We start from the raw sequence: 24,566 nt of genomic DNA on the forward strand, positions 1-24,566 counted from the left end.
AAAAAAACTAAGCATACGCTGCGGGGAACTTTTGCATTTTTGGTTGGTTCTGTCAGTGTGGGAAATATTTTTGTGAGGACATCTTTCCTCACCTTTTATGGGAACGGCAGGGTCCTACTATTATATTCTAGATCAGTATGTTGAGGAAACAACTAGGGATCAGGCTATTTTAGATCTAGATGGTGCATTGAGAATGGGTTAAATAATAACCTTGTAGTAAAGAAGCCTTTAGGGAAGAGTGACCATAATATGATATGATAGAATTTTATATTAAGTTTGAAAGTGATTTAATTCAATCCAAAACTAGGGTCTTAAATCCAAACAAAGCAAACTACGTAGGTATGAGGGGCAAGTTGGCTAAGGTAGATTGGGAAACTACATTAAAATGTACGATGGTAGACAAGCAATGGTTGGCATTTAAAGCATTAATACATAATTTACAACAAACATACATTCTTTTAAGGTACAAAAACATCACAGGAAAAGTGGTCCAACCGTGGCTTACAAGAGAAGTTAAAGATAGTATTAGATCAAAGGGAAGAGGCTTATAATGTTGCCAAAAAGAGCAGTAAGCCTGAAGATTGGGAGGATTTTCAAAATAAGCAAAGGAGGACCAAGAAATTGATAAATAAAGGGAAAATAGAATATGAGAGTAAACTAGCAAGAGACATAAAAACAGACTGTAAAAGCTTCTATAGATATGTAAAAAGGAAAAGATTAGCAAATATAATTGTGGGTCCTTTACAGGCTGAGACAGGAGAAACTATAATGGGGAAGAAGGAAATGATAGAAATTAAACAACTACTTTGTTTCTGCCTTCACGGAAGAAGACGCAAAAAACCTCCCGGAAATAGTGGAGAACAAAGGGTCTAGTGAAAATGAGGAACTGAAAGAAATTAATATTAGTAAAAAAATTAATACTGGAAAAATTAATGGGACTAAAAGCCGATAAATCCCCAGGACCTGATGGCCTACATCCGAGGGTTTTGAAAGAGGTGGCTATATAGTGGATGCATTGGTTGTAATCTTCCAAAATTCCATAGATTCTAGAATAGTTCCCGCAGATTGGAAGGTAGCAAATGTAACCCCACTATTTAAAAAAGTCGGGAGAGAGAAAACGGGGAATTACAAACCGGTTAGCCTGACATCAGTAGTAGGGAAAATGCTAGAAACTATTATTAAGGACTTGGTAACAGGGCACTTAGATTAGATTAGTATTGGGCAGAGTCAACATGGATTTATGAAAAGGAAATCATGTTTGACATCTGTTGAGTTTTTTGAGGTTGTAATTAGCAGAATAGATAAAGGGGAACCAGTGCATGTGGTGTATTTGGATTTTCAGAAGGCATTCGCTAATGTGCCACACGAGGTTATTAAACAAAATTAGGGCTCATGGGATTGAGTGTAATATACTAGCATCGATTGAGGTTTGGTTAACGGATAGAAAACAGAGATAGGAATAAATAGGTCCTTTTCGGGCTGACGGGCTGTAACTAGTGGGTTTCCACAAGGATAAGTGCTTTGGATGAGGGGACCAAATGTAATATATCCATGTTTTCTGATGTAAGTGGTGGGAATGTAAGTTGTAAGCAAAGAGGCTTCAAGGGGATATAGACAGGCTAAGTGAGTGGGCAAGAACATGGCAAATGGAATATAATGTGGAGAAATGTGAAGTTATCTACTTTGATAGGAAAAATAGAAAAGCAGAGTATTTTTTAAATGATGAGAGATTGGGAAATGTTGGTGTTCAGAGGGCCCTGGGTGTCCTTGTACACGAATCACTGAATGTTAACATGCAAGTACAGCAAGCAATTAAGAAAGCAAATGGTATGTTGATCTTTATTATAAGAGGCCTAACTGCAATTATATAGGGCCCTGGTGAGACCACATCTAGAGTATTGTGTACAGTTTTGGTCTCTTTACCTAAGGAAGGATATACTTACCATAGAGGGAGTGCAACAAAGGTTCATCAGACTGATTCCTAGGATGGGGGGATTATCCTATGAGGAGAGATTGAGTAGACTGGGCCTACATTCTCTAGAGTTTAGAAGAATGAGAGGTGATCTCATTGAAACATACAAAATTCTTACGAGGCTTGACAGGGTAGATGCAGGGAGGATGTTTCCTCTGGCTAGGGATTCTAGAACCAGTGGTCCAAATCTCAGAATAAGGGGGCGGCCATTTAGGACTGAGATGAGGAAATAATTCTCTTCACTCAGAGGATGGTGAATCTTTGGAATTCTCTACTCCAGAGGGCTGTGGAGGCTCAGTCATTAAGTATATTCAAGACAGAGATCAATAGATTTTTGGATATTAAGGGAATCAAGGGATATGGGGATAGTGCAGGAAAGTGGAGTTGAGGTAGAAGATCAGCCATGATATTGAGTGGCCAAGCACGCTCGATGGACCAAATGGCCTACTCCTGCTCCTATTTCATATTTTCTTATGAAGACTATGATGAGTTATTTGCCCTCAATTTTGCATATGCCTGTCTCTTACTCTACAGTATTTTGTAAGTTAATGGATCCAGGAAAATGTGTTACAGATGCACTTAAGGGGAAGCTCGATAAGTACATAAGTGGGAAAGGAATAGAAGAATAGGGTGAGATGACGTAAGGTAGGAGGAGGCTCGTGTGGCGCATAAACACCGGCATAGACCTGTTGGGCTGACTGGCTTGTTTCTGTGCTGTAAATTCTATGTAATTCTACGTAATGTGCACTTTGGATTAGTGTCAGCTATGGCTCGTGGGTAGCACACTCGCCTCTGAGTCATGAAGGTTGTGGGTACAAGTCCCACTCCAGGAACTTGAACACATAAATCTAGGCTGACACTCCAGTGCAGTGCTTAGGGAGTGCTGCACTGTCGGAGGTGTCTTCTTTCAGATGAGACGTTAAACCGAGGCCCCGTCTGCTCACTCAAGTGGACGTAAAAGATCCCACGGCACTATTTCGAAGAAGAGCAGGGGAGTTATCCCCGGTGTCCTGGCCAATATAACAGTGACTACACGCCACAAAGTACATCATTGGCTGTAAAGCGCTTTGAGATATCCAGTGATCGTGAAAGGCGCTATATAAATACAAGTCTTTCTCTCTTATTCTCTTTTTTCTTTCGCTTTTTTCTTTCTCTTTTTCTTTTTTTCTTTCTCCTTCTTTCCCTTTTTTCTTTTTCTTTTTTCTTTCTCTTTTCTTTTTCTTTCTTTTTCTTTCTCTTTTTTTTGTTTTTTTCTTTTTCCTATATCCTATAGCTCTGCTTGCTCAGTTCACACAAAATTGTTATGCTATACAGAAGGATCCGAACAATGCTAGACACCAAAGCTGGTTAATCCAAGTACTGCATTTTGAATATGGATAATCAAATCATGAGGGTACCATGAGAGAAATAATGGCCAAGTCACATTCCTAGCAGTAGTGAAAAAAGCAGTGGTGAGGAGCCTGCCCACTTTGTGATGCTTTCGAGATGGGCTCTTGGTTATTGACTTGGCTGAATTTCTCAATATACTGATAGATAACAGAGGCAATTGCTGGAACTGTCTCAAGTTACACAACAGTGTGAAATACTTTATATTTATATATTACAGCTGTTTCTTCTATTAAACAGCTTTAGGACACAAAAAGTTGGTGTATCTTACTTGGTCTATCTCTTATTGAAACATTTGGTTTGAAGATTGTCTTGTCCGTGGAGATGCATCAGATTTGCATTCTAATAAGTTCTTCTCCCCTCTTGAAAAAGGAGTTTGATATCGTGCTCATGCTTTTGTCACAACTAGACTGGACATGCATTTTAATGGTACACTGTACTTGGATGTTGCAACTTAATTTGTTTTGCTCGTAAAAGCTTTGAAAATCTGGGTCATTTTTTTAAGTAATCTGCTTGAATCTGGCTTGCTGACCTTTATCAGAAGAACAAATCTGGCATGGTTAATCATTATATCAAGATTAAATCTAATATTATTTGAAACTAGTTGTTTCAATGGAATATTCTGTATACTAATTTTTTAGTGACCTGAATTTATTTTGAAAATTACTTGCAAAGTCGCAGTTGCTTGCAGATAGACATTAAGTTTGGTTCCAATTCATTTACTATGCAGTTGTTTTAGATTGTAACTGCAGCATCTGCTTCAAACTGGCAATCTTAATGTCTTTGGGCATTTAGATATTTCAACAGGTTTTTCAATAAGTATATTAAATATTTCAATAATGGTAAAATTAATTAATATTAAAGAACTTATGTACCATTAAATATTTTTTTACATAATTTTTTAGCTTAAATAATAAAAGGAATGCTGAAGTTCAAAATGTAAAACCAAATGCGAATCTTTACTTTTTTCTAATTGCAGCCTTTTTCCAGTGTCAATCAGCTGTCGTCAGCCATGGAGGGGCTAACATTTCAGAACCGGCAGGCCGAAGCTCTGAAGCAAGTCAGTCTGCTTCAAGAACGGAATATTCTTCCACCTGTTCCAATCCAGAGCCCTCAATCCAATTTAAGTCCAGAACTGCAAAAGCTTAACTGCAGCCCAGAGTAAGTAATTTATTACCTATGGCCTTCTGTGTTCTTACAAGTAAAGCATGTTTGCACCAGCATTTGTACCTTAACTCTGATCAACACTACATTCTCTGGGGATACAGTTGTTGTATTTTATGTCCTTCCCCACACTAAAATAATTGGGTTTTTTTTGCCATTATAAGATCCAGTATATTGGTTATACTCTTCATTAGCTGGAAACATTGTAATTGTACTATTGTTGAAGTTGCATTCCCAGGTTTTTAGGCCATAAAAATCTTCATGTGGGTGTGACATAACACCAATTTATGATGTGTGATTATATTTTCAAGTTTTGTAATTCCAGCTGTGGATGTTTACATTTGTGTACAAGTTCACCCTTTGCAAAGCTCAGAATAATAAAGAAAGCATGAGAGTAAAGGAGGCGATGAGAATTGTGGTATTCCAAAGGTAAAATTGTTTGCAATTGTGGTGCTTGGTATTATTCATTCCACTTTCCAACGGAACCTGAAGATGCAGAACTCTCAAACTCATCAATGACGACCAGTATTTTTGCCATACTGCACATTTTGAGAATGGCAATTCAATATGTTTGACTCAGTAAGTGCAATTACTGGCACTTAAGGATTAAATGATTACTACAAACGAATGGATTGCTTTTAACGTATAAGATTTCTGAGCTCTGCAAAGACCTTTAGGCAAGACTAGATTATCATTTAGGCTTAGAGGATATCATTCAAAACTATAAACTTAGAAATGTAATATTTTCTTTGAAAGGAAAAAAATCTTTCCTTATTCGTTCAAACTCCAAGCTCAGATGGGATTTTGTCACGATCATATGAAAAGATCATCCTTTTAAAAAATTGATACCGTGCATGAGCACACACATCCTCAGTATTTCAGGTTATGGGCTACATTAAATAATTCTTTTTATCCCATCATTGGTAACAGCACATCCTTGTCTAGCACATCCTAAATCTTCAAATTGCTGATAAATAAATGTCTTTGAACCGGAGTCATTACAACATCTCTTGACCAATTCTGGACCTAGTGCGTTGAACTCATCCTTTCTGGGTTGGATTTTGATCTTCAGCTCTGGGAACTGGATTTGAATCTGTGGCAATCTTTCTCAGAACTCCGTGTTTGAATCCCTCCAATCAGGTTTCCGCCCCTGCCATAGCACTGAAACGGCTCTCCTCAAAATCACAAATGAAATCTTATGGGACCATGGTAAACTATTTCCTCCTCGTTCTTCTTGACCTGTCTGCAGCCTTTGACACAGTTGACCACACCATCCTCCTCCAACACCTCTCAACTATCGTCCAGCTGGGTGGGACTGCACTCGCCTGGTTCCATTCTAATCTATCTAATCGTAGCCAGAGAATCACCTGCAATAGCTTCTCTTCCCACTCCTGCATTATTACCTCTGTCCCCCAAGGATCTATCGTTGAACCCCTCTTATTTCTCATCTACATGCTGCCGCTCGGCGACAACATCCGAAAGCACAGCATCAATTTCCACATGTACGCAGGCGACACCCATCTATACCTCATCACCACCTCTCTCGATCCCTCCACTGTATCTAAATTGTCAAACTGCTTGTTCGACATCCAGTACTCGAGGAGCAGAAATTTCTTCCAACTAAATATTGGGAAGACAAAGCCATTGTCTTTGGTCCCTGCCACAAACTTTGTTCCCTGGCCACCGACTCCATCCCTCTCTCTCGCAACTGTCTGAGACTGAACCGGACTGTTCGCAATCTTGGGTTATATTTGACCCTTAGACGAGCTTCTGATCACATATCTGCACCATAACTAAAACTGCCTGCTTCCACCTCCGTAACATCGCCCAACTCCAGCCATGATTATATTGAATGGTGGTGCAGGCTCGAATGGCTACTCCTGCACCTACTTTCTATGTTTCCCTGCCTCAGATCATCTGCTACTGAAACCCCCATTCCTGGCCAGCCTTCCACGTTCTACCCTCCATAACCTTAAGGTCATCCAAAACTCAGCTGCCCATGTCCTAACTCGCACCAAGTTCTGCTCACCCATCACCCCTGTGCTCGCTGATCTATGTTGGCTCCCAGTTAAGCAACCCCTCGATTTTAAAATTCTCATCCTTGTTTTCAAATCCCACCATGGCCTCGCTCCTCCCTAACTCTGTAATCTCCTACATTCCCCACAATCCTCCAAGATTTTTAACCAATAAGGGAATTAAGGGTTATGGGGAGCGGGCGGGTAAGTGGAGCTGAGTCCACGGCCAGATCAGCCGTGATCTTGTTGAGTGGCGGAGCAGGCTCAAGGGGCTAGATGGCCTACTCCTGTTCCTAATTCTTATGTTCTTATGTTCTTATTAATGTTGGGGAAGTCCAGAATCAGGGGTCTGAGTCTAAGGATAAGGGGTAAGCCATTTAGGACCGAGATGAGGAGAAACTTCTTCACCCAGAGAGTGGTGAACCTGTGGAATTCTCTACCACAGAAAGTTGTTGAAGTCAATTCACTAAATATATTCAAAAAGGAGTTAGATGTATCCTTACTACTAGGGGGATCAAGGGTATGGCGAGAAAGCAGGAATGGGGTACTGAGGTTACATATTCAGCCATGAACTCATTGAATGGCGGTGCAGGCTCGAAGGGCCGAATGGCCTACTCTTGCACTTATTTTCTATGTTTCTATATTAAGATATCAGCATTCCTCTAATTCTAGCTTCTTGAGCATCCCTGATTTCAGTCGCTCCAGCATTGGTGGCGGTGCCTTCAGGTGCCAAGGCCCTAAACTCTAAAATTCCTTCTCTAAACCGCTCCCTCTCTCCACCTCTTTTTCCTCCTTTAAGATGCTTCTTCAAACCTACCTCTTTCATCTGTCCTAATATCTCCTTATGTGGCTCGGTGTCAAATTTGGTTTTATATGCTCCTGTTAAATGCCCTGGGATATGTTAAAGGCACTATATAAATGAAAGTTGTTTTTTTAAGGTATCTTTTATATCTGTTGGCTTTTTAAAGGCCTTACAAGAAATGAGTCTGGGCAGCTTTGACTCAGCTCTCGATTTGTAGGGTACCACACCATAAAACTGCACTTAATTGGCAACCATACTCAACAAGAGCACAGGGAAGGCTAGTGTGATGAATGAAAAACGTTGCACTGGTGCATTCAGAAGTGTGCTGCTGGGGTTGCAGCAGAAGAGAATGATCTTTATGCTGAATCTAATTGTACTAATGCTGACATGAGCAGCTCACTGGAAAGTGTTCCATTCTCCTGCACTAACATTCCTCACTTTGAGGAGCACAAAGAAAGTATATGATGCTGAATCTTTATGTATAGCCAATGAGAAATGGCCGATGTAAAATTTGCCAAAATTTACCCCATAGCCAATTCTACCCTCTCAATTACAGGCATGTGTTGAGGCACAAGAGTAAATAAACCTACCCTGTTTGCATAGCATATGCAATACTAAAAAAAAAGTCATCACTAGAAGCAGCATATTGAGTAGAATGAGTAAAATATTTTACCCTAGGATTTATTCTATAATAGGGGAATTCCTGATTTGATTATTTTGATGCTGTTCCTTTTATCTCAGCTTATTCCGGTGCACTCTGATGAATATCCCTCAGACCCAGGCTTTGCTGAACAAAGCAAAACTTCCTCTTGGATTATTACTCCATCCCTTCAGAGACCTGACGGTAATCAACTTTTTTATTTGATTTGTATAATGGTGCTCTTCACCCCATACTATCTCTCTTGGCGCAACTGTAAGTCCATATTGGTACTCAAAATCTTCAATACAGAACTGCTGCTAGTAATGACCTCTTCAACCCATATTGCCCCTTATTGTGGCCAGAGCTGCCAACAGGCCATACTGACCTTCGTTCCGCAACGTACAAGAATGTTAGAAAGTAGAAGAATGGAAATTATGAAATGATTTTGGAGAAGTGCCTGTAAGGAAAATGTCCATATTTGGTTAAACACTTGCATTAAAAGCGATATTACATAAGCCTACATTGCATTTAGATTTTTTTATCTTCATTATGTAATAGTGAGGAGCAGTGAGCTACTGCTTACCAGGTTAGTCAAAAATGGAGTGGATGGTAGAACTCCTGACCCACTGGCTAAGATGACCTCTTTTCTTAGTGTCTCTACCACTGGAGGTAAAGTCAGTAAGCCAGGTCCTTTTCTCTTTTCTGTTACAGATGAATAATACTTTCTGAATTTCTATAGCCATTTTAATAGACGGAAACGCACCCTAATGGTGATAGGAGCTCATCGTGCAAGGCAGAAACTTAATGCTCCCATCTTGTTATGTAATTGTAGTGTTTTTGTGCATTTCACTTTCTGTCACCAGTCTTATATTTTTTCTGCATTTTTATGGTTATTTTTTCTCCCCAATGATTGAAATTTAAATTTGAGTGCTAGCATTTATTTAAAGTTTTTCCTCGGATTTTCTCTGTCCTTTTTAATCCTCCGCTCAGCATTAAAGGAGGTGGAGCATTACAATCCCTTTTAGCATAAGTGTGACTTTTTAACTGCTGCATATTGTTTTTGTTTGCCTTGAGCTAGGGCAGTTCTGCCTCTTGTAGCACTAATCTAAATTTTCCTTACTTGGAGAGCCAGAATGTAATGCAGAAGTGGCATCCCAAAGTGAAAGTTCAAGCAGACATTTTGCAGTTTTTTTGAAGGAACTAAATATTTGCATAGGTTCTACACTTTTCTTGACAGACAGCTGGCATCAAGCCCCGCCCCCAACCACCACCACCACTGCCCGTACTGCACTTTTTTGACCAACAGGTGACAAGCCCCGCCCCCTGTCAAGCTCCACTCCCCTCCCGGAGAATAATTCCATGTGCGTGGTGCCAGAAGCAGGACCTGAGGCTCCCGATTCTCTTCTCTCCCCCCGGCCGGCTGAGGCGGGAGGGAGCCGATGGCGGCGGGGGGAGAGAGAGAGGCTGGGGGAGGGGAGGGGGGTGGGGAAGAGGCTGGAGAGAGAGAGAGAGCGCAAGAGGGGCTGGAGGGAGAGAGCGAGAGAGGCTGGAGAGAGAGAGAGAGAGAGCGCAAGAGGGGCTGGAGGGAGAGAGAGGGGTGAGGGAGAGGCTGGAGGGGGAGAGAGAGAAAGGCTGGGGAGAGAGAGAGAGAGGCTGGAAAGAGAGAGAGAGAGCGCAAGAGGGGCTGGAGGGAGAGAGAGGGGTGAGGGAGAGGCTGGAGGGGGAGAGAGAGAAAGGCTGGGGAGAGAGAGAGAGAGGCTGGAGAGAGGGAGAGAGAGAGAGAGGCTGGAGAGAGGGAGAGAGAGAGACAGCGAGAGAGGCTGGAGGGAGGGAGAGAGAGAGAGGCTGGAGGGAGGGAGAGAGAGATGCTGGGGGTTGGGGGAAAGGGGTCGGACGGGAGAGAGGCAACTCGGGGAAGACGGATCACATTCTTCCAACCCCCTACAAGGGACATTGTTGGAGTGGATGATATCCAGATGTCAGACCACTGTCATACCCAATAAACCTGTTAATTTGTACACAATGCCTGCCCCATCTATGGTGGAGGATGCACTTGCGCTGGGGTAAGGCACTTCGGCTGGGGGAGGCATGCACTTGCGCTGGGGTAAGGCACTTCGGCTGTGGGAGGGATGTACTTGGACTGGGGTAAGGCTCTTCGGCTGGGGGAGGGATGTTACTTGGACTTGGGGTAAGGCACTTCGGTTGGGGAAGGCATTCACTTGGACTGGGGTAAGGCTCTTCGGCTGGGGGAGGCATGTACTTGAACTGTGGTAAAGTACTTTGGCTGGGGGAGGGATGTATTTGGACTGGGGTAAGGCACTTTGGCTGGCCCTTGCTGTCTTCTGGGGAGCTCTGTCCTCTGTCGCTTCAGGAAGTCAAAGTGGATCGAGTTACAATTTGCAAAGTCAGTGAGACCTTGGTTTGGGCAGTTCCAGTTACACATTCCTGTGAAACTTCAGGGTGTGGCTTATCCTCCAACGGGACCAATCAGAAACAAAGGATGGAGCATGTTGACCATTTTGGCTAAACGCGTCCTTTTTTTAATGCTTTTTCAGACTAGAAGTTATCTAAATAATTTGAAACATGCACCTCCACCAGCCACATTTGCAGGTTCAATTAAGATTTTTAGCCACTGCTTCTTAATATTCAGGTGATAAGTAAGGAACACTGCAGTGTTTGAAGTCCATTCAGTGAACATTAACATTTTTTATTGATTTACTTCTGCCAAAGGGACTAATTAGGGCTTTGCACAAGTTGATAAATCAGCATTAAAATTGTTGGTTAAACCACTGCCACCCACTGAGAGCAATATTGTGGCTAAAGGGTTCAACAGACAAGTCAGCAACCAAACCTGCTTGTGCATGAATTTCTTCACATAAAATCCCTCTGGAGATATTTTAACTACTGTTAATGTTTTATTCGCCTTGTCTAGCGTATGGAATTGCACCTTACCGTTTACATTTCAGTTATTATCAAAATTTGCATTTTATTGATGAAAAAAGCTAAATTATTTGCTCAATACTAATGATTGATTTCATTGCCGATTTAGCATTTGCCTGTGATTACGTCCAGCACCATTGTCAGATGCCGATCCTGCAGAACTTACATTAATCCATTTGTATCCTTCCTTGATCAAAGGAGGTGGAAATGCAATCTGTGTTATCGAGTCAATGATGGTAAGTTAGCAAATGTTACTCAACTTGGTTTGGTGTCTTAACATATGAAAAATTTAAGTTGTTGTGCCTGTGAAGATAAAGTTCAATTTTATAATTAATGTTTTTAGGGCTGTTAAACTACTCGAGGGATACATTGAGAACATTTGTGGCATTTTCATTCCACATCCTCCACATGCCACAAAAGGAGTAAACCTATCTCACTCACTGACAAAAATGGAGTCTATTTGTCTGCCTAGTTTTAAGAACATAAGAAATAGGAGCAGGAGTAGCCCATTTGGCCCCTCGAGCCTGCTCCGTCATTCAATAAGATCATGGCTGATTTTGGTTTGGTGTGTGATCCTTTGCCTGCCTCCAGTCATAGTACACAAGTTTTTTTTTAAATCAACTGCATTTCAAATTCTTGACGATGTTTAAAGTAAGTTTATTTTTATAGGCGATCCTGGTAAGGAAGTATCAGTAGCTCGGAACTAAATTGAAAAGAACGACCTTATGGGTGGTAATCTACATGGTAATTGGCATAGGGATAAGCAGATCAGAAAAGTGAATGCATGGCTGAAAAAGTGATGGGGAAAGAGGGGTTCCATTTCATGAGACGCTGGCACCAGTACTGGGATAGGCAGGAGCTGTACCGCTGGGACTGGCTCCACCTGATTCGGAATGGGACCAGAGTCCTAGCGGAAAGGATAAATAGAGCTGTGGATCAAACTTTCAACTAGCAAGATGAGCCAGAATTTCCAAACGGGAGGGAGGAGTTCTGATCACCCGGAAATCTGGTTTTCCCCGAATGCCATGGGTTCCTGCCCAAAAACCAGCCTGATTGACGAGCTTGGCTCCCTGTTGGGCGGAGAACGCTGCAGAAGAGGCTGCAGCCCAGAAGCAGGTGGGCTTCCTGCTGCTCGGGATGGAAATCACGAGGGAGTACAGGTGGGTACAACCTTGTTTGGAGGGTTGGGGGGGCTGATAGCAAGTTGAAGAGAGATACGGGGCAAAGATAGGGGTCTCAGGAAGAGATCAGAGGGAAAGACAGGGTGTCCGTGATTGCAGGGGGAGGGAGTATCTGATCGCATGAAGTGGGAAACAGGTTTGCTTGGGGAGGCTGGAAGGAAGCACACCTGCTCCTCATCCTCCTGGCCCACAAACAGTGCTGGAAAAGCATTTGCCTCTTCCATGAAGCAGTCCTCATCTTTCTTTAGGTGCTGGGTTTCCCGAGGCCTGGGAAACCAGTGTTAAAGTCGGAAGAGAGAGAAAATCTGAGGCACGCAGCCTCATTAAATATTTAAATGAGCAACCCTGGGAGTGTGTTGGTCGCCTGACCCGGTGTCGCCTCTGTTAAAACCAGACATGGTCAGATTTGAGGTGGGTTGGGTTCGGGTTTGTGGCTTTTATAGTTTAACATCCCACCCACCTGTTTTGGGGGTTAAAATTACCGCAGTTAAATATTGCAGGTTATAACATATTTAGCATTGGATAGGGAAGAAAGAAGGGGAGGTGGGGTAGTTGCACTAATTAGAAATAACAATGGCAGTAGAAAGGAAAGGACATAATTAACATTAAGATAGAAACTGAATCCATATTGATTGAGATAAAGGATAAGACGGGATCGACCATGCTAATAGGGCTATTCTACGGACCCCCTAATAGTGCAAGGGAATAAATATGTAAGCAAATCTACTAATTGAATAAAAGAAATAGAATAATAATTGTGGGAGATTTTAACCATCTCCAAATAAAGTGGGAAGAAGAGTTAGGGAAAGGCGAAAAGGGAATGGAGATTTTACAATGTGTATCGCACTCCTTTCTTACCCAGTACGTACGAAGCCCAACAAGAGAGGAATCACTGCTGGATTTAATAATGGGAAATGAATCAGAGCAAATAATAGAAGTATATAGAAGAGAACATCTAGACAATAGAGATCACAATATAATGAGGTTTAAGGTAATGATTGGAAAGACACATAAGTAAGACAAAACCAAATTAGAATAAAGCTAATTTTGAGGGAATGAGAATGGAACTAGGAAATATAAACTAGAAAAATATATTGACAAACAGATAGAACAGCAGTGGGAAAAATTTTAAAAGGTGATCAATAGAATCAATGAGAAATATATACTGAAAAAGAAAAGAACAAATTAACCAATAATGAAATGCCATGGAAGAATAAAGTGATAAGTGCAAAATTGAAACTAAGGAAAAAGGCATAGACCAAGTTGATAGATAATAAAGGAGAGCATGACAAAAGGGAATATTAAGAGTTTCGGAAAGAAGTAAAAAAAAAAATAATTAGGAAGGCAAAAAGGAATTATGAAATAAAATTAACAAAAGATGTGAAGAAAAAGTAAAGCATTCTACAGACACAGAAATTACAAAAGGAAAATCAGGAAAGGGCCAGACGGATGCACAGGATAAACTCACAGGTAATGACAGCAGAATAGCAGAAATATTGAACATTTACTTTGCCTCAGTTTTCAACAGGGGCATGACATGAAAAGAGATCAAAAAAGATATCATGATATTTAAGATAGAAAGGAGATAATAAAGTAGTCAAACTTAGAGAAGATAAAATTGCTAGTCTGGATGGATTTCTTCTGCACATACTAAAAGAAGCTAGAGAAGAGCTAGCAGAGGCAGTATTATATATTCATTAAAAAAAATTATAAAAGGGAATAATACCAGAGGACAGGTGGCCAGCTAATGTTATTTCTATATTTAAAAGGGAGATCGAACAAGTCTAGGTAACCATAGACCAGTTAGCTTAAAGTTCTTGGTAGGAAAGATAATGGAATTTTTACTCTAAAGATATACAGGTGCAGCGTCCAAAATCCAGAGCTCCAGAATCCGGACTCCGGACGGATTGGTAACAGGGTCATCCCGGAATCCGTAAAATGTTCTGGAATCTGGACCCTGCCGACCTCGGGGCACCGCCGCTGCCCAACCTCGGGCCTTGCCTCCACTCGCCTCGCCCCGCTCGCCGCTGCTGCCCTTGCCTCGGGTCCCTGCTGCTGCCCGACCTCGGGCCTCACCTTGCCGCCGCTGCCCTTACCCTGCCACTGCTCGCCGCCGCTGCCCTTACCTCGGGGCCTCCTCACCGGTCCGCCCCAACACTACCTCTGCGACGGGGCCCGCAGGCTCAAACATTTCCTTGGCGGCGGGGACCGCCCAAACAGCTCCACCTCGGTGGGGACTGTCCGGACACCACCTTGACAGCGGGGCCCCGTCCGAACATCTGGTAGCAGGATCCTGTAAGCATCGGCTCCCTAAGGATTTGTTGGACATTATCTGGACATTGCGTTTTAATTTTCTCACTGCAGAAAAAAACTGAAAGCCTGTTTGTGGGAGGGGCCTAGGTACTTCTCCATTTTGGACTTGGAATGATGGGCAAGTGTGGTCTGGGAAGACAATGGCCAAGATAAGGCAATTCATCGCAGGTGATGGGCAAATGTTGGGTCCGTTGTTAAGCAATGTGAACTCGTCAAAGGTAGATCAGATGAACTGATCAGTGATCGAGCCATTACCTGGATGAGATACCAGAACAATAGAAAGCCATTAAGCCCAGACCGGTCGGAAGCAAAAACCCATCACTGGCAAAATAGGAAGCCTCGAAACAAAGGAAAAAACTTTATTGGACCAGAAGACGACACACAAACGGGAAGCTTCGGAACAAGAACAAACTTTATTCGGTCTGAAAAGGCAAACAAACTGGGGTTATAAAAGAGGCCGTGTGGCCACAGCTCGCTCTCGCTGCTTCGCCTCTACAAAGAACCGAACCCTTCGTGTGGGATGGTGAGAGGAAACCAGAAGAGACATTTTCATCAGGAGAAGCAGCGAATAAGCCAACAAATCGGTGAGCATCACCTCTGCACACGCATCTTTTTAAGATCATAGCCACGGTGTGAGGGGGTATCATGTGTTCTCCCAACCAAATCTTAGGGATTTTCAGGGGAGGTTTTTGACGTGGGTTCTTCGCGATAGGGGCCTGTTTAGATGGGCTAAACTGAGTGTTGTACTGTGTTTTGTTTGTTTTACACACCAGGGTGTGTGTGTTTTACTGGGTGCAGGTGTGTGCTTTAACTTTAATAAAAGAATTGCTGGTTGAGACCAAGGTATTTGTCCCTGACTCATTCATCTGTTCAGTACAGTAATGACTCCCAGTTCTAGAACTATTGTAAAGTGGGGAAGCGTCGAAAACACCGAAGGGAAACCACGTACAATCCCGCCCGAACAGCTCCACAGCAGCGGGATCACGCCCGAACAGCTCTACGGTGGCGGGACCCTGCCCGAACAGCTCTACGGCGGCGGCCGGGGCCCCACCCAAACAGCTCCTCCATGTCGGGGGCCCCGTTCGAACAGCTCCTTCATGGTGGGACCCGCCCGACGAAACTGCACCACGGTGGTGGGACCTCGCCCGAACAGCTCTATGGCAGCGGCCAGGGCCCTGCCCAAACAGTTCCTCCATGTTGGGGCCCCGCCCGAACATCTACTCGGTGGGGCCCCGTCCAAACAGCTCCTCCATGGCGGGGCCCCGCCCGAACAGCTCCTCGGCGGCAACCTCCCCTTTCTGATGTTCCGAAATACACGAACTTGGGTTCGGGTGTTTCCAGATTCATGCCGTCAGAAAGACGATCCAAAGTCCGGGAAAACGTGGACGCTGCATCTGTAATAGAAAAGCATCCAGAAACCAAAAATATAATAAAGAATAGTCGGCACGGATTTCAAAAGGGAAGTTCATGCCTAACTAACCTTATCGAAATCTTTGAAGGTGTGTTGGGGTAAAAAAGACTTCTTCCTCAAGGTGGACTCCCTGATATAAGGAATCAACACCTGCCCGTATTGCATAGCGACCACGGAATCACGCAGATGAAACCTTGATTTACCGGTTTTATTATTCGAATATGCTCGAGAAATGTTCCGATGAACACTTCCTAGAACAAAGGTTTTACAATTACAATTATACAGTTTTCCGAAGTGTGTGACCTTCCTACAAAACCACTGATTGGCCTACTGCTCAGACTGGCTCTGAGTGGTTCTCCCCCACCTGTCCATCTCCTATGGTGTCACCCTTCTGGAATGTGTTCAACTTTGCCTCAGTTTCTCATGATGTGTTGATTGACCTTGCTTCCCAGGGTATGCTATGAGATTCGGATGCTGTTTACAATCTATGTTCCCAAACACTTGTTCTTTGCACTGAATGAGTTTTCATCTTCTATTTTCTGTGCTAAGGGTCAATGCAGTGTTTGTTACTTCAGATGGTTCATTAACCATCAGGCATTGCTGCCTCCCTCTTCTTAACCCAATGTAAGTGAGTGTATAAGCGTGCTTTACATACATAAGCGAGTACTACATAATCGGTCAATATTACAATCCATACCATAAGACAGGAATTCCCGATTCCTCAGAACCTCCTAATTTCCTTATGCTTCTGACTCAAGTGTACTTTTTACCCCTACAAGGAGTAGTAGAAAGAGTAGATACGGGTAATGTTGTAGATATAATATACTTTTCAAAAGGCCTTCATGGTAGTCTTATGACTAAGGTCAGAGCATGTGGAGTCAGGGAACAAGTAGCAGGGAACAGGGAGCAAGCTTGCTATAAAACAGAAAGATTAAAAGTATTTACTCAGACTGGTGGAAAAAAGAAAGACAGATTTATATAGCGCCTTTCACGACCATCGGATATCTCAAAGAGCTTTACAGCCAATGAAGTACTTTTGGAGTGTAGTCACTGTTGTAATGTAGGAAACACAGCAGCTAATTTGCGCACAAGCATAGTCCCACGAACAGTAATATGATGATGACCAGATAATCTTTTTTTGGAAGGTGGGAAGTGGTGTTCCACAGGGATCGGTGCTGGGACAACTGTTGATTACCATTTACATAAACTTGGGAATCGGAAGTACAATTTCAAAATTTGAGGATGACAGCAAATTGAGGAGTATAGTTAATACTGAGGAGGACTGTGAAAAAATACAAGATGTTAAACTTGCAGAATGGATGTGTAAATGGCAAATTAATTTCAGATGAATATATAAGTACAAGGTGATGCTTTTTAGTAGGAGGAATAAGGAGACCACATACTCCTTGAAAAATAAGAGTCTGAATGGGGTAACGGATCTAGGGCTACAGATTCATAAATCAATAAAAGTAGCAATACAGGTTAGCAAGGCTATGAAAAATGCAAACAAAGCCCATGAGTTCATTTCTAGAGGATTATAATTGAAAAGTAGAGAGGTTATGTTAAACTTGTATAGAACCTTGGTTAGACCGCATTGCACTGTGTAGTTCTGGTCTCCATATTACAAAGGATATTGCGGCACCGGAGAAGGTGCAAAAAAGATTTAGAAGGATGATAGAACTGATAGGTTATAACAATCAGGAAAGACTGAACAGGTTGGGGTTCTTTTCTCTATTAAAAAGAAGGCTGAGGGGTGACCTAATGGAAGTCTTTCAAATTATGAAGTGATTTGATAGGGTAGACATAGAGAAGGCGTTTCTGCTTGTGAGAGTCTAAAAATAGTGGTTATAAATATAAAATAGTCACTAATAAATCCAATAAGGAATTCAGGAGAAACATCTTTACCCAGAAAGTGGTTAGATTATGGAATTTGCTGCCACATTGAGTAGCTGCGATAAATAGCATAGATACATTTAAGGGGAAGCTAGATAAATACATGGGGAAGAAAGGAATAAAAGTATATTCTGATTGAACCTGACGTCATCTAACCCAATTTTCCCCAAAGCTGTTTTTTTGGCGTACTTGAAAAGTTACGTCCGTTTTTTGGGGGCCCAAGTACGGCCCAAAAAAATCATCCTAGTTTCCCCGTTTGAATTCTTCATTTTGGTGCCGCCTAGCCTGTCATTTAGTTTTGGGGGTGGAGCCCAAGATCTGCTTAAAGTATAATGACAAAAGTCTATCTCCCCCTCTTCCTACCTCCTCCTCTTCCTACCCTCCCCCCCCCCCCCCCCCAATGCCAGTGCCGGTCCCCATTCCTGTCCCAGGCCAAAGGGCTTCCTGGTCCCCGCTCCTATCCCTGGCCGAATGGCCTCCCAGTACCGGTCCCCGCACCTATCCCAGGCCGAATGGCCTCCCCTCCCGGTCCCCGCTCCTATCCCATGCCGAATGGCCTCTCCTCCCGGTTCCCGCACCTATCCCAGGCCGAATGGCCTCCCCTCCCGGTCCCCGCTCCTATCCCAGGCCGAATGGCCTCTCCTCCCAGTCCCCGCACCTATCCCAGGTCGAACGGCCTCCTCCCTCTCCCTCTCGCTCCCTGCTCCTAACTATGCCCGAAAGGCTTCCCTCGCCGCTCTGCTGCTGCATGTCCAGGCCCTGGAACTGCATCTGCTGTGACGATTTACTTATGTGCGCCGATGTTCTTGACTCGCCAGAAGGTTTTTCCACAGAGGCCACATACACTGTCCTAAGAAGAATTGGAGTAAATCGGAGCTGGCCAAACTTGCTTAAATGGCCAGAATTGGCGCGGGTGGCAGGTTACGCCCCCATGACACAAAAAAAGCCGAACCTAAAAAAATCGTAACTAACTGAGTTACGCTGGCGCATATTGATTGGGGAAACTTGTATTTTTTAACTTGGGCCAAAAAAAACGCCGCAAATCACTGGGGAAAATTGAGCCCGTTGGGTGGGACAAGTCTTTTGTGGCCTGTTCCTGTCTTGTAAATTCTATAGAAGTTTCATAATTCAAATTTCAAAATCCAGGGAGTACTGCTAATTCTTTACTGGGCAATTTAAGGAGCTGTTCTGTTTAAATCTGGAATTAATTTGAAAAATCTCTGCGCATGATTGTTTAGTTTGAAACTCCTGAGGAAAATAAAATCAGTTTGAAGCATCCAACAAAAAATATAGATTAGTACAGACTTCCATAATGATAAGAAATACAAGAGAAGTTCATTGCAAAAAGATGCCTTAACATTTCGATACTTTTATTATTTTTCCTGTTGTGTTGAGTCGTTTAAAGTAAGAAGGGTAAGAAAGACCCAAAAACGTAACTGTTACCACCAAGAGAATTTGCAGGGGTGATTATACTTGATGACTATCATTCTCCTGGAGAAGTTTTCCTTCCTGCACCATGTGTAAATTATGCCTTCGTTGGGGTAATTTATTTTTTAAACATGCAGTTGAACTCATGGGGCTTACAGATAGATTTGACCTTTAATCAAAATCACTGGCAAGATTCTTGCACAGTATATCAGAATAGATATGCCACAGTTTCAAACTACATTGGTCAGATCTGATTTGTGTGTTCAATTCAGGTCACTGTACACTGAAATAATATATAAACATTGAAGAAGACACAGAGGAACAAGAAGTCTGATTCAGTGTATAAAGCAGGTGAAGGTTTGTGCCCCAGACAAAAGATTGATGGTTATGATTGAGGAGCACAAATATTAAATAATATAGATAGGGTATACTATAAATATTACTTCAAAGTAAGCCAGGAAAACCGGACTGGAGGATATCTATTTATTTAGTGAAAAATACTAAAACTGATATTAGGAGTAACAATTTTATAAAGTAATAAATGTTTAGAACAATCTGCCAGACAGGGTAATAGTCAAAACTTTTAAGGACATTCAGAAAGAGGCTATAATGGGAGTGTTAGAGTATTAGAAGGATGAGCTTTGATGGGGAAAATGGCTTTTTCTGATCCTTGACTTTTGTCATGTTTCTAGGGCTTGTCCCATCTGTGGGTTGAATAACTCATTCAAGTCACTTCCCTACAGCAGGATGTTTTAGATGCCCTAGATCTTAGAACGGTTTCTGATGCTCTTTGTATTTTGTTTTGGGGTCATTCTTGGATTTCATTTCAAGTCTCCCAGGACATGTGCATAGTAAAGTACCTTTTACCTGTTTATCAAAGGGGTCATTAGCATTTGGGAAACTACTTACATAAATTTTAATAACGAAGTGTACTGTAATTTTACAAATTAAACAAAATCTTTCATTTTACTTTAAATTGCAGTACCTGAAGAATTTATGTATAATCCTTTGACACGCTCCTATGGTGAACCACACAAACGACCAGAGGTTCAAACTGCAACTGTGGAGTTCATTGCTTCTTCAGATTATATGGTAAAAATCTGCATTCTAGAGAACCAAATTAACAGATACTGCCATGCATATATTAGTAAAAGTGTGCTGTTTGTATATGGTTACGGCATTGCAATCAAGTTTAAAAGATTTTGTAATAGACTTAAATGTTTTAACGTTGCAATAACTCTGCAGTCTCAAGTTCTAATTGTTTTGCAGCATGTATCTTTCAATGTCTAAAATGTTTTCTTTGCAGTTGCGACCTCCTCAACCTGCTGTCTACCTCTTTGTTTTTGATGTTTCCCATAATGCAGTGGAATCAGGATACCTGAACATTTGTTGTCAGTCATTGTTAGAAAACTTTGACAAGTAAGAGTGCATTTTTAAATGGGTCGTACATGTGTGAATACATGGAACATTTAAGCAGATAGTTATTTCACACTTTGTTCCCAGATCATTTGAATTGCAGTTGTGAAACTTGAAACAATGTTGAGTGCCTTTTGTACAGTTATAATTCAAAGAAGTGTTTTAAGTAGAGAGTCATAAAGACTCCAATTGATTTAGAACATTTCAAAACCTTGTAGCAAATTACTACCTGGTGGCCTTAAAATGCATTTTAAAGCTTTTTTGAATGAAACTAATTTCCTAACGTTAATTTAATTCTTGTCTAGTCTTTAAATAACCCGTAATAGTAGATTTAAGTACAAGCCCAAGAACAGATATGATACTATATTGTACTATTATGTGTCAGCTGTGGCTCAGTGGGGAGCACCCTCACCTCTGAGTCAGAAGGTTGTGGGTTCAAATCCCAATCCAGAAACTTGAGCACAAATATCTAGGCTGAGACTCCAGCGCAGTACTTGAGGGGGTGTTGCACTGCTGTCTTTCGGATATTAACGTTAATCCGAGGCCATGTCTGCCCTCTCAAGTAGACGTTAAAAGATCCCATGGCAGTATTTCAATGAAGAGCAGAGGAGTTATTCCCGACATCCTAGTCAATATTTATCCCTCAATCAACATCACTAAAACAGATTATCTGGTCATTATCACATTGCTGTTTGTGGGAATTTGCTGTGTACAAATTGGCTGCTGCATTACCTACATTACGACAGTGACTACACTTAAAAAAATACTTCATTGACTGTAAAGCGTTTTGGGATGTCCGGTGGTAGATAAATGCATGTCTTTTTCTTTCATTTTCTTTTTAGCGATTTGACTTATTGGTGTTACAAAAATTTATGCTGCTTATTTGAATGTGTGCTAACACATATATATATATATAAATATCTTTAAGGTTACCTGGGGATTCAAGGACCAGAATAGGATTTATTTCATTTGACAGCACAGTTCACTTCTTCAACTTGCAGGAAGGGTTATCGCAGCCTCAAATGTTGATTGTGTCAGATATCGAAGGTACAAGCTGAAAACAAGTCTTGCAATTGTAATCACATTTTGTGGTTCATTGTTTGTGTTGTGGCAGTAAGCTGTTCAGAAGAGTGGATTAGGTTCATTTATATCCACTTTTGTCATTGAAATATGTATAGATTGTGCATCTGAAACAAAATTTGATTTCTCTACAAACACAAACTTTAGTGCAATTTTGTTGCATAATGATTCAGCTAGCTAGGAAAAATTTTAATGATTGCACTATAAATTAATAAATCAAAGCCATCTTGGCCTGTATCCTACAATTAATTGGTCTTTCATAATACACATTTCCCAAAATGTAAAATTAACTTATTATTTGACTAATATTTGCACAAATTTTCAAACTGAACTCAGTGGATCTGCCAGAAACATACTACTTAAAGTTATGTTGATTTCAGTATTCCTGCTCGTGCTTGTGTTGTATTGCTCCATGTAAATGTATTTGGTAGAATTGCTTGAATTCAGGGCACCTTTGGATTGACAGGTGCTTAACTGAGATGGATGTAATGCTGAAGTTTCTGTATAATATTAACATCGAGCACAATTAAACATATCTTTAGACAAAATAAGCACCTGGCCTCATCAAAGAAACAACACTGCTGCAAATTAAAATCAGCGCCCAGAAGGGACTTAGAATGACGTCGGAGTTGTGCTCAGTGGGGGAAAGGTCCAGCCCACATAATGGACCCTATATCAAGATGGGAAGTGCTATTTTCAGCAAATAACATCATCCGAAGTAGACAATATTGCCATGCTCCAGATTAAGAGACTACCAGAGCTCTTCCCCAAATTTCAGCATTCAAGGGCAATAGCTCGGCACTGTCTGTTAATCCCCAGGCAAGGACAGTTACTGCATGTCTGTTTCTCTATTTCCTGTCATAGGACAGGTCGGCCTGAATTTGCAGTCGGCATGATGGCAAACTGTCAGCGTTCACCATCGTACCACCTTGAAAATGATCGCAAGTGAAATCGTGAACTTGCAATCTGTCAAGTTACGAATACACAGAGGCTTTCTGCATCTTTCACCTCTTGATAAAAATCAACGTGTTGGCGAAAAGATGAGCTAATTGCCCATTTGCTCTGAAGTAATTACGCTTTCAATTTTTAAGTCTTGTTCAAGCAAGTGCAGGAAGTGTGGAAGTGTTGCACACCGTGAGGGGACCAGAAGGAAGGTTTTTATTCGGAATAAAGTTCTACTATACAACACAATTAATAGGTACCATGTAGATCAAATGAATGACATGGTGCTGGTTTATTTCTACCATCAGTGTCAGCTGCTAGCTGAAGCTAAGCATAGACAAACCTGTCTTTTTTTTTTTAATGGTTTTTGAAGAGCTTTCTTTTTGATTCAATGTGAAAATTATTTTTAAATGGTTATGTATGTTCGGTTGGAGGGGAAAGAGAGAAAAATGTCAGGTAGTTTGAAATGGGATAATTTAGATAAAATTTGAGATTAGAATAGAATTTTTTTTGGAGTCACGTTGAAATAAATACAAATTGAAATCTATATAATCTGTATAAGGGAGAGACAAAGAAAGGTCACGGTATTCCCATTGCGTTTACCCAGAATTTCAATTTGGGAGTATTGGATTGGCAATAATATGGAACTTAGATGCAAGTTTCAATGAAGAAGGAGAGATTTACTGGGAATGTGACCATTAAAGCTGGAGAGACGTGAATGAATAGCTTGTAAGCTAAGAATCAGGAAGTGACAGAACCACCGCCCCATGTGATCCCAGGTTCGTATATGCACAATGGTGCACTCCTGGGCTACGTGAGGAGTATGCTGCACGGAACTCTGCAGCGTTTTAAAGGAAGTTCTCGCAGGGGGAATTGTACGAGGTAGATGTGGATTTACTTGTGATGTCGGCTTTGCCGCTGACCGTAAATTCAGGCCCATCATTCCTTTGATTATACAGAAGGAAGCTAGAATTATTCTCATCATCCTGTATTGACCCTTAAGCTGTGGTTCTTGGACATCCTGTCTCTTGCAGACAATCCCACCAGAATATTGAAGAACCCCTAACTTTGATGCACACTACATTTGGCACTAGAATTAGGGAATTCCCATGTGATGTATGGCTCTTGAAAGGGATGGACGAGAGGAGTTAGGATTCCAGCAGTCAGTTGTAATGAAGCTATTGGCTTTAAGGAAGGCCTCTGTGCAAAAAGACTTGCAAAACTAAGTGAAAGAAATCTGTACATTGTTATCAGTGCCATCAGAGTTTCCTGTGCCAGTGATTTTACCAGTACAGTACTTTCAAATGCTATTGGTTAAAATAATCTGGCCAAACTCACAAAGTCCACGTGAGTCCTATTTCTGCCCATCAAGTCCCTAATGTCCCTTGCTTTTCCAAGTTAATGAAGAAATGAAGCGTTTATGAAATATTCAAGGCGAAAACAGGAAATGGGAAATAAAGGGGTGAATGGTTGTGCTGTTTCTATGTGTGAATACCTTGCTCAGGTCCAACTGTACAGCAAAATCCCCCCAGCTGCAAGCCAACCACCAGAAAGTGTCAGTTGTAGATTTAGGATATTTGACGACATTACCTCACACAAACGAGGGGGAAGAAAGAGGATTTATTTTAAAAAATAGATTTCTCACTTGTCTGCTTATTCTTCGGCCTGCTCCCAGGACTCCCACAGGCTCTTATGACCAGCATCTTCAGGCTGGAGCTCAATTGCAACAATTGTAAATTTAGGAAAATGAGGGAGGAGGCTGGAAACACCTCCTCCAGCCTCATCATAATGGGAGCTGAGCCTGTGTCTTACTATAGGTGCAGACTCGCCCATGTCACCAGGGAAACCTCCAGGAAATCCGGGAGACGAAGAAACATTGGCTAACAACAGGCCGAAGAATAAGCAGACAAGTGAGAAATCTAATTTTTGTTATAAATCCTCTTTCTCCCCCCTCGTTTGTGTGAGGTAATGTCGTCAAATATC

General features: G+C 41.8%; 1 protein-coding gene across 5 annotated transcripts in view; it reads left to right on the forward strand.

The window, feature by feature from the left end:
* Positions 1-24,566, forward strand: part of LOC139246299 (protein transport protein Sec24B-like) — a 150,440-nt gene that overhangs the window by 62,490 nt on the left and 63,384 nt on the right. For all 5 annotated transcript variants that reach the window (XM_070871402.1, XM_070871401.1, XM_070871406.1 and 2 more), the window contains 6 exons: positions 4,338-4,519; positions 8,081-8,183; positions 11,029-11,155; positions 20,128-20,237; positions 20,452-20,564; positions 21,490-21,608. In XM_070871402.1, coding sequence (XP_070727503.1) covers positions 4,338-4,519; positions 8,081-8,183; positions 11,029-11,155; positions 20,128-20,237; positions 20,452-20,564; positions 21,490-21,608 — 754 coding nt within the window. The remainder of the gene's footprint in view (positions 1-4,337; positions 4,520-8,080; positions 8,184-11,028; positions 11,156-20,127; positions 20,238-20,451; positions 20,565-21,489; positions 21,609-24,566) is intronic.

The sequence above is a fragment of the Pristiophorus japonicus genome, chromosome 2 (assembly GCF_044704955.1).
Source record: "Pristiophorus japonicus isolate sPriJap1 chromosome 2, sPriJap1.hap1, whole genome shotgun sequence".
In the NCBI taxonomy this organism is placed as follows: domain Eukaryota; kingdom Metazoa; phylum Chordata; class Chondrichthyes; family Pristiophoridae; genus Pristiophorus; species Pristiophorus japonicus.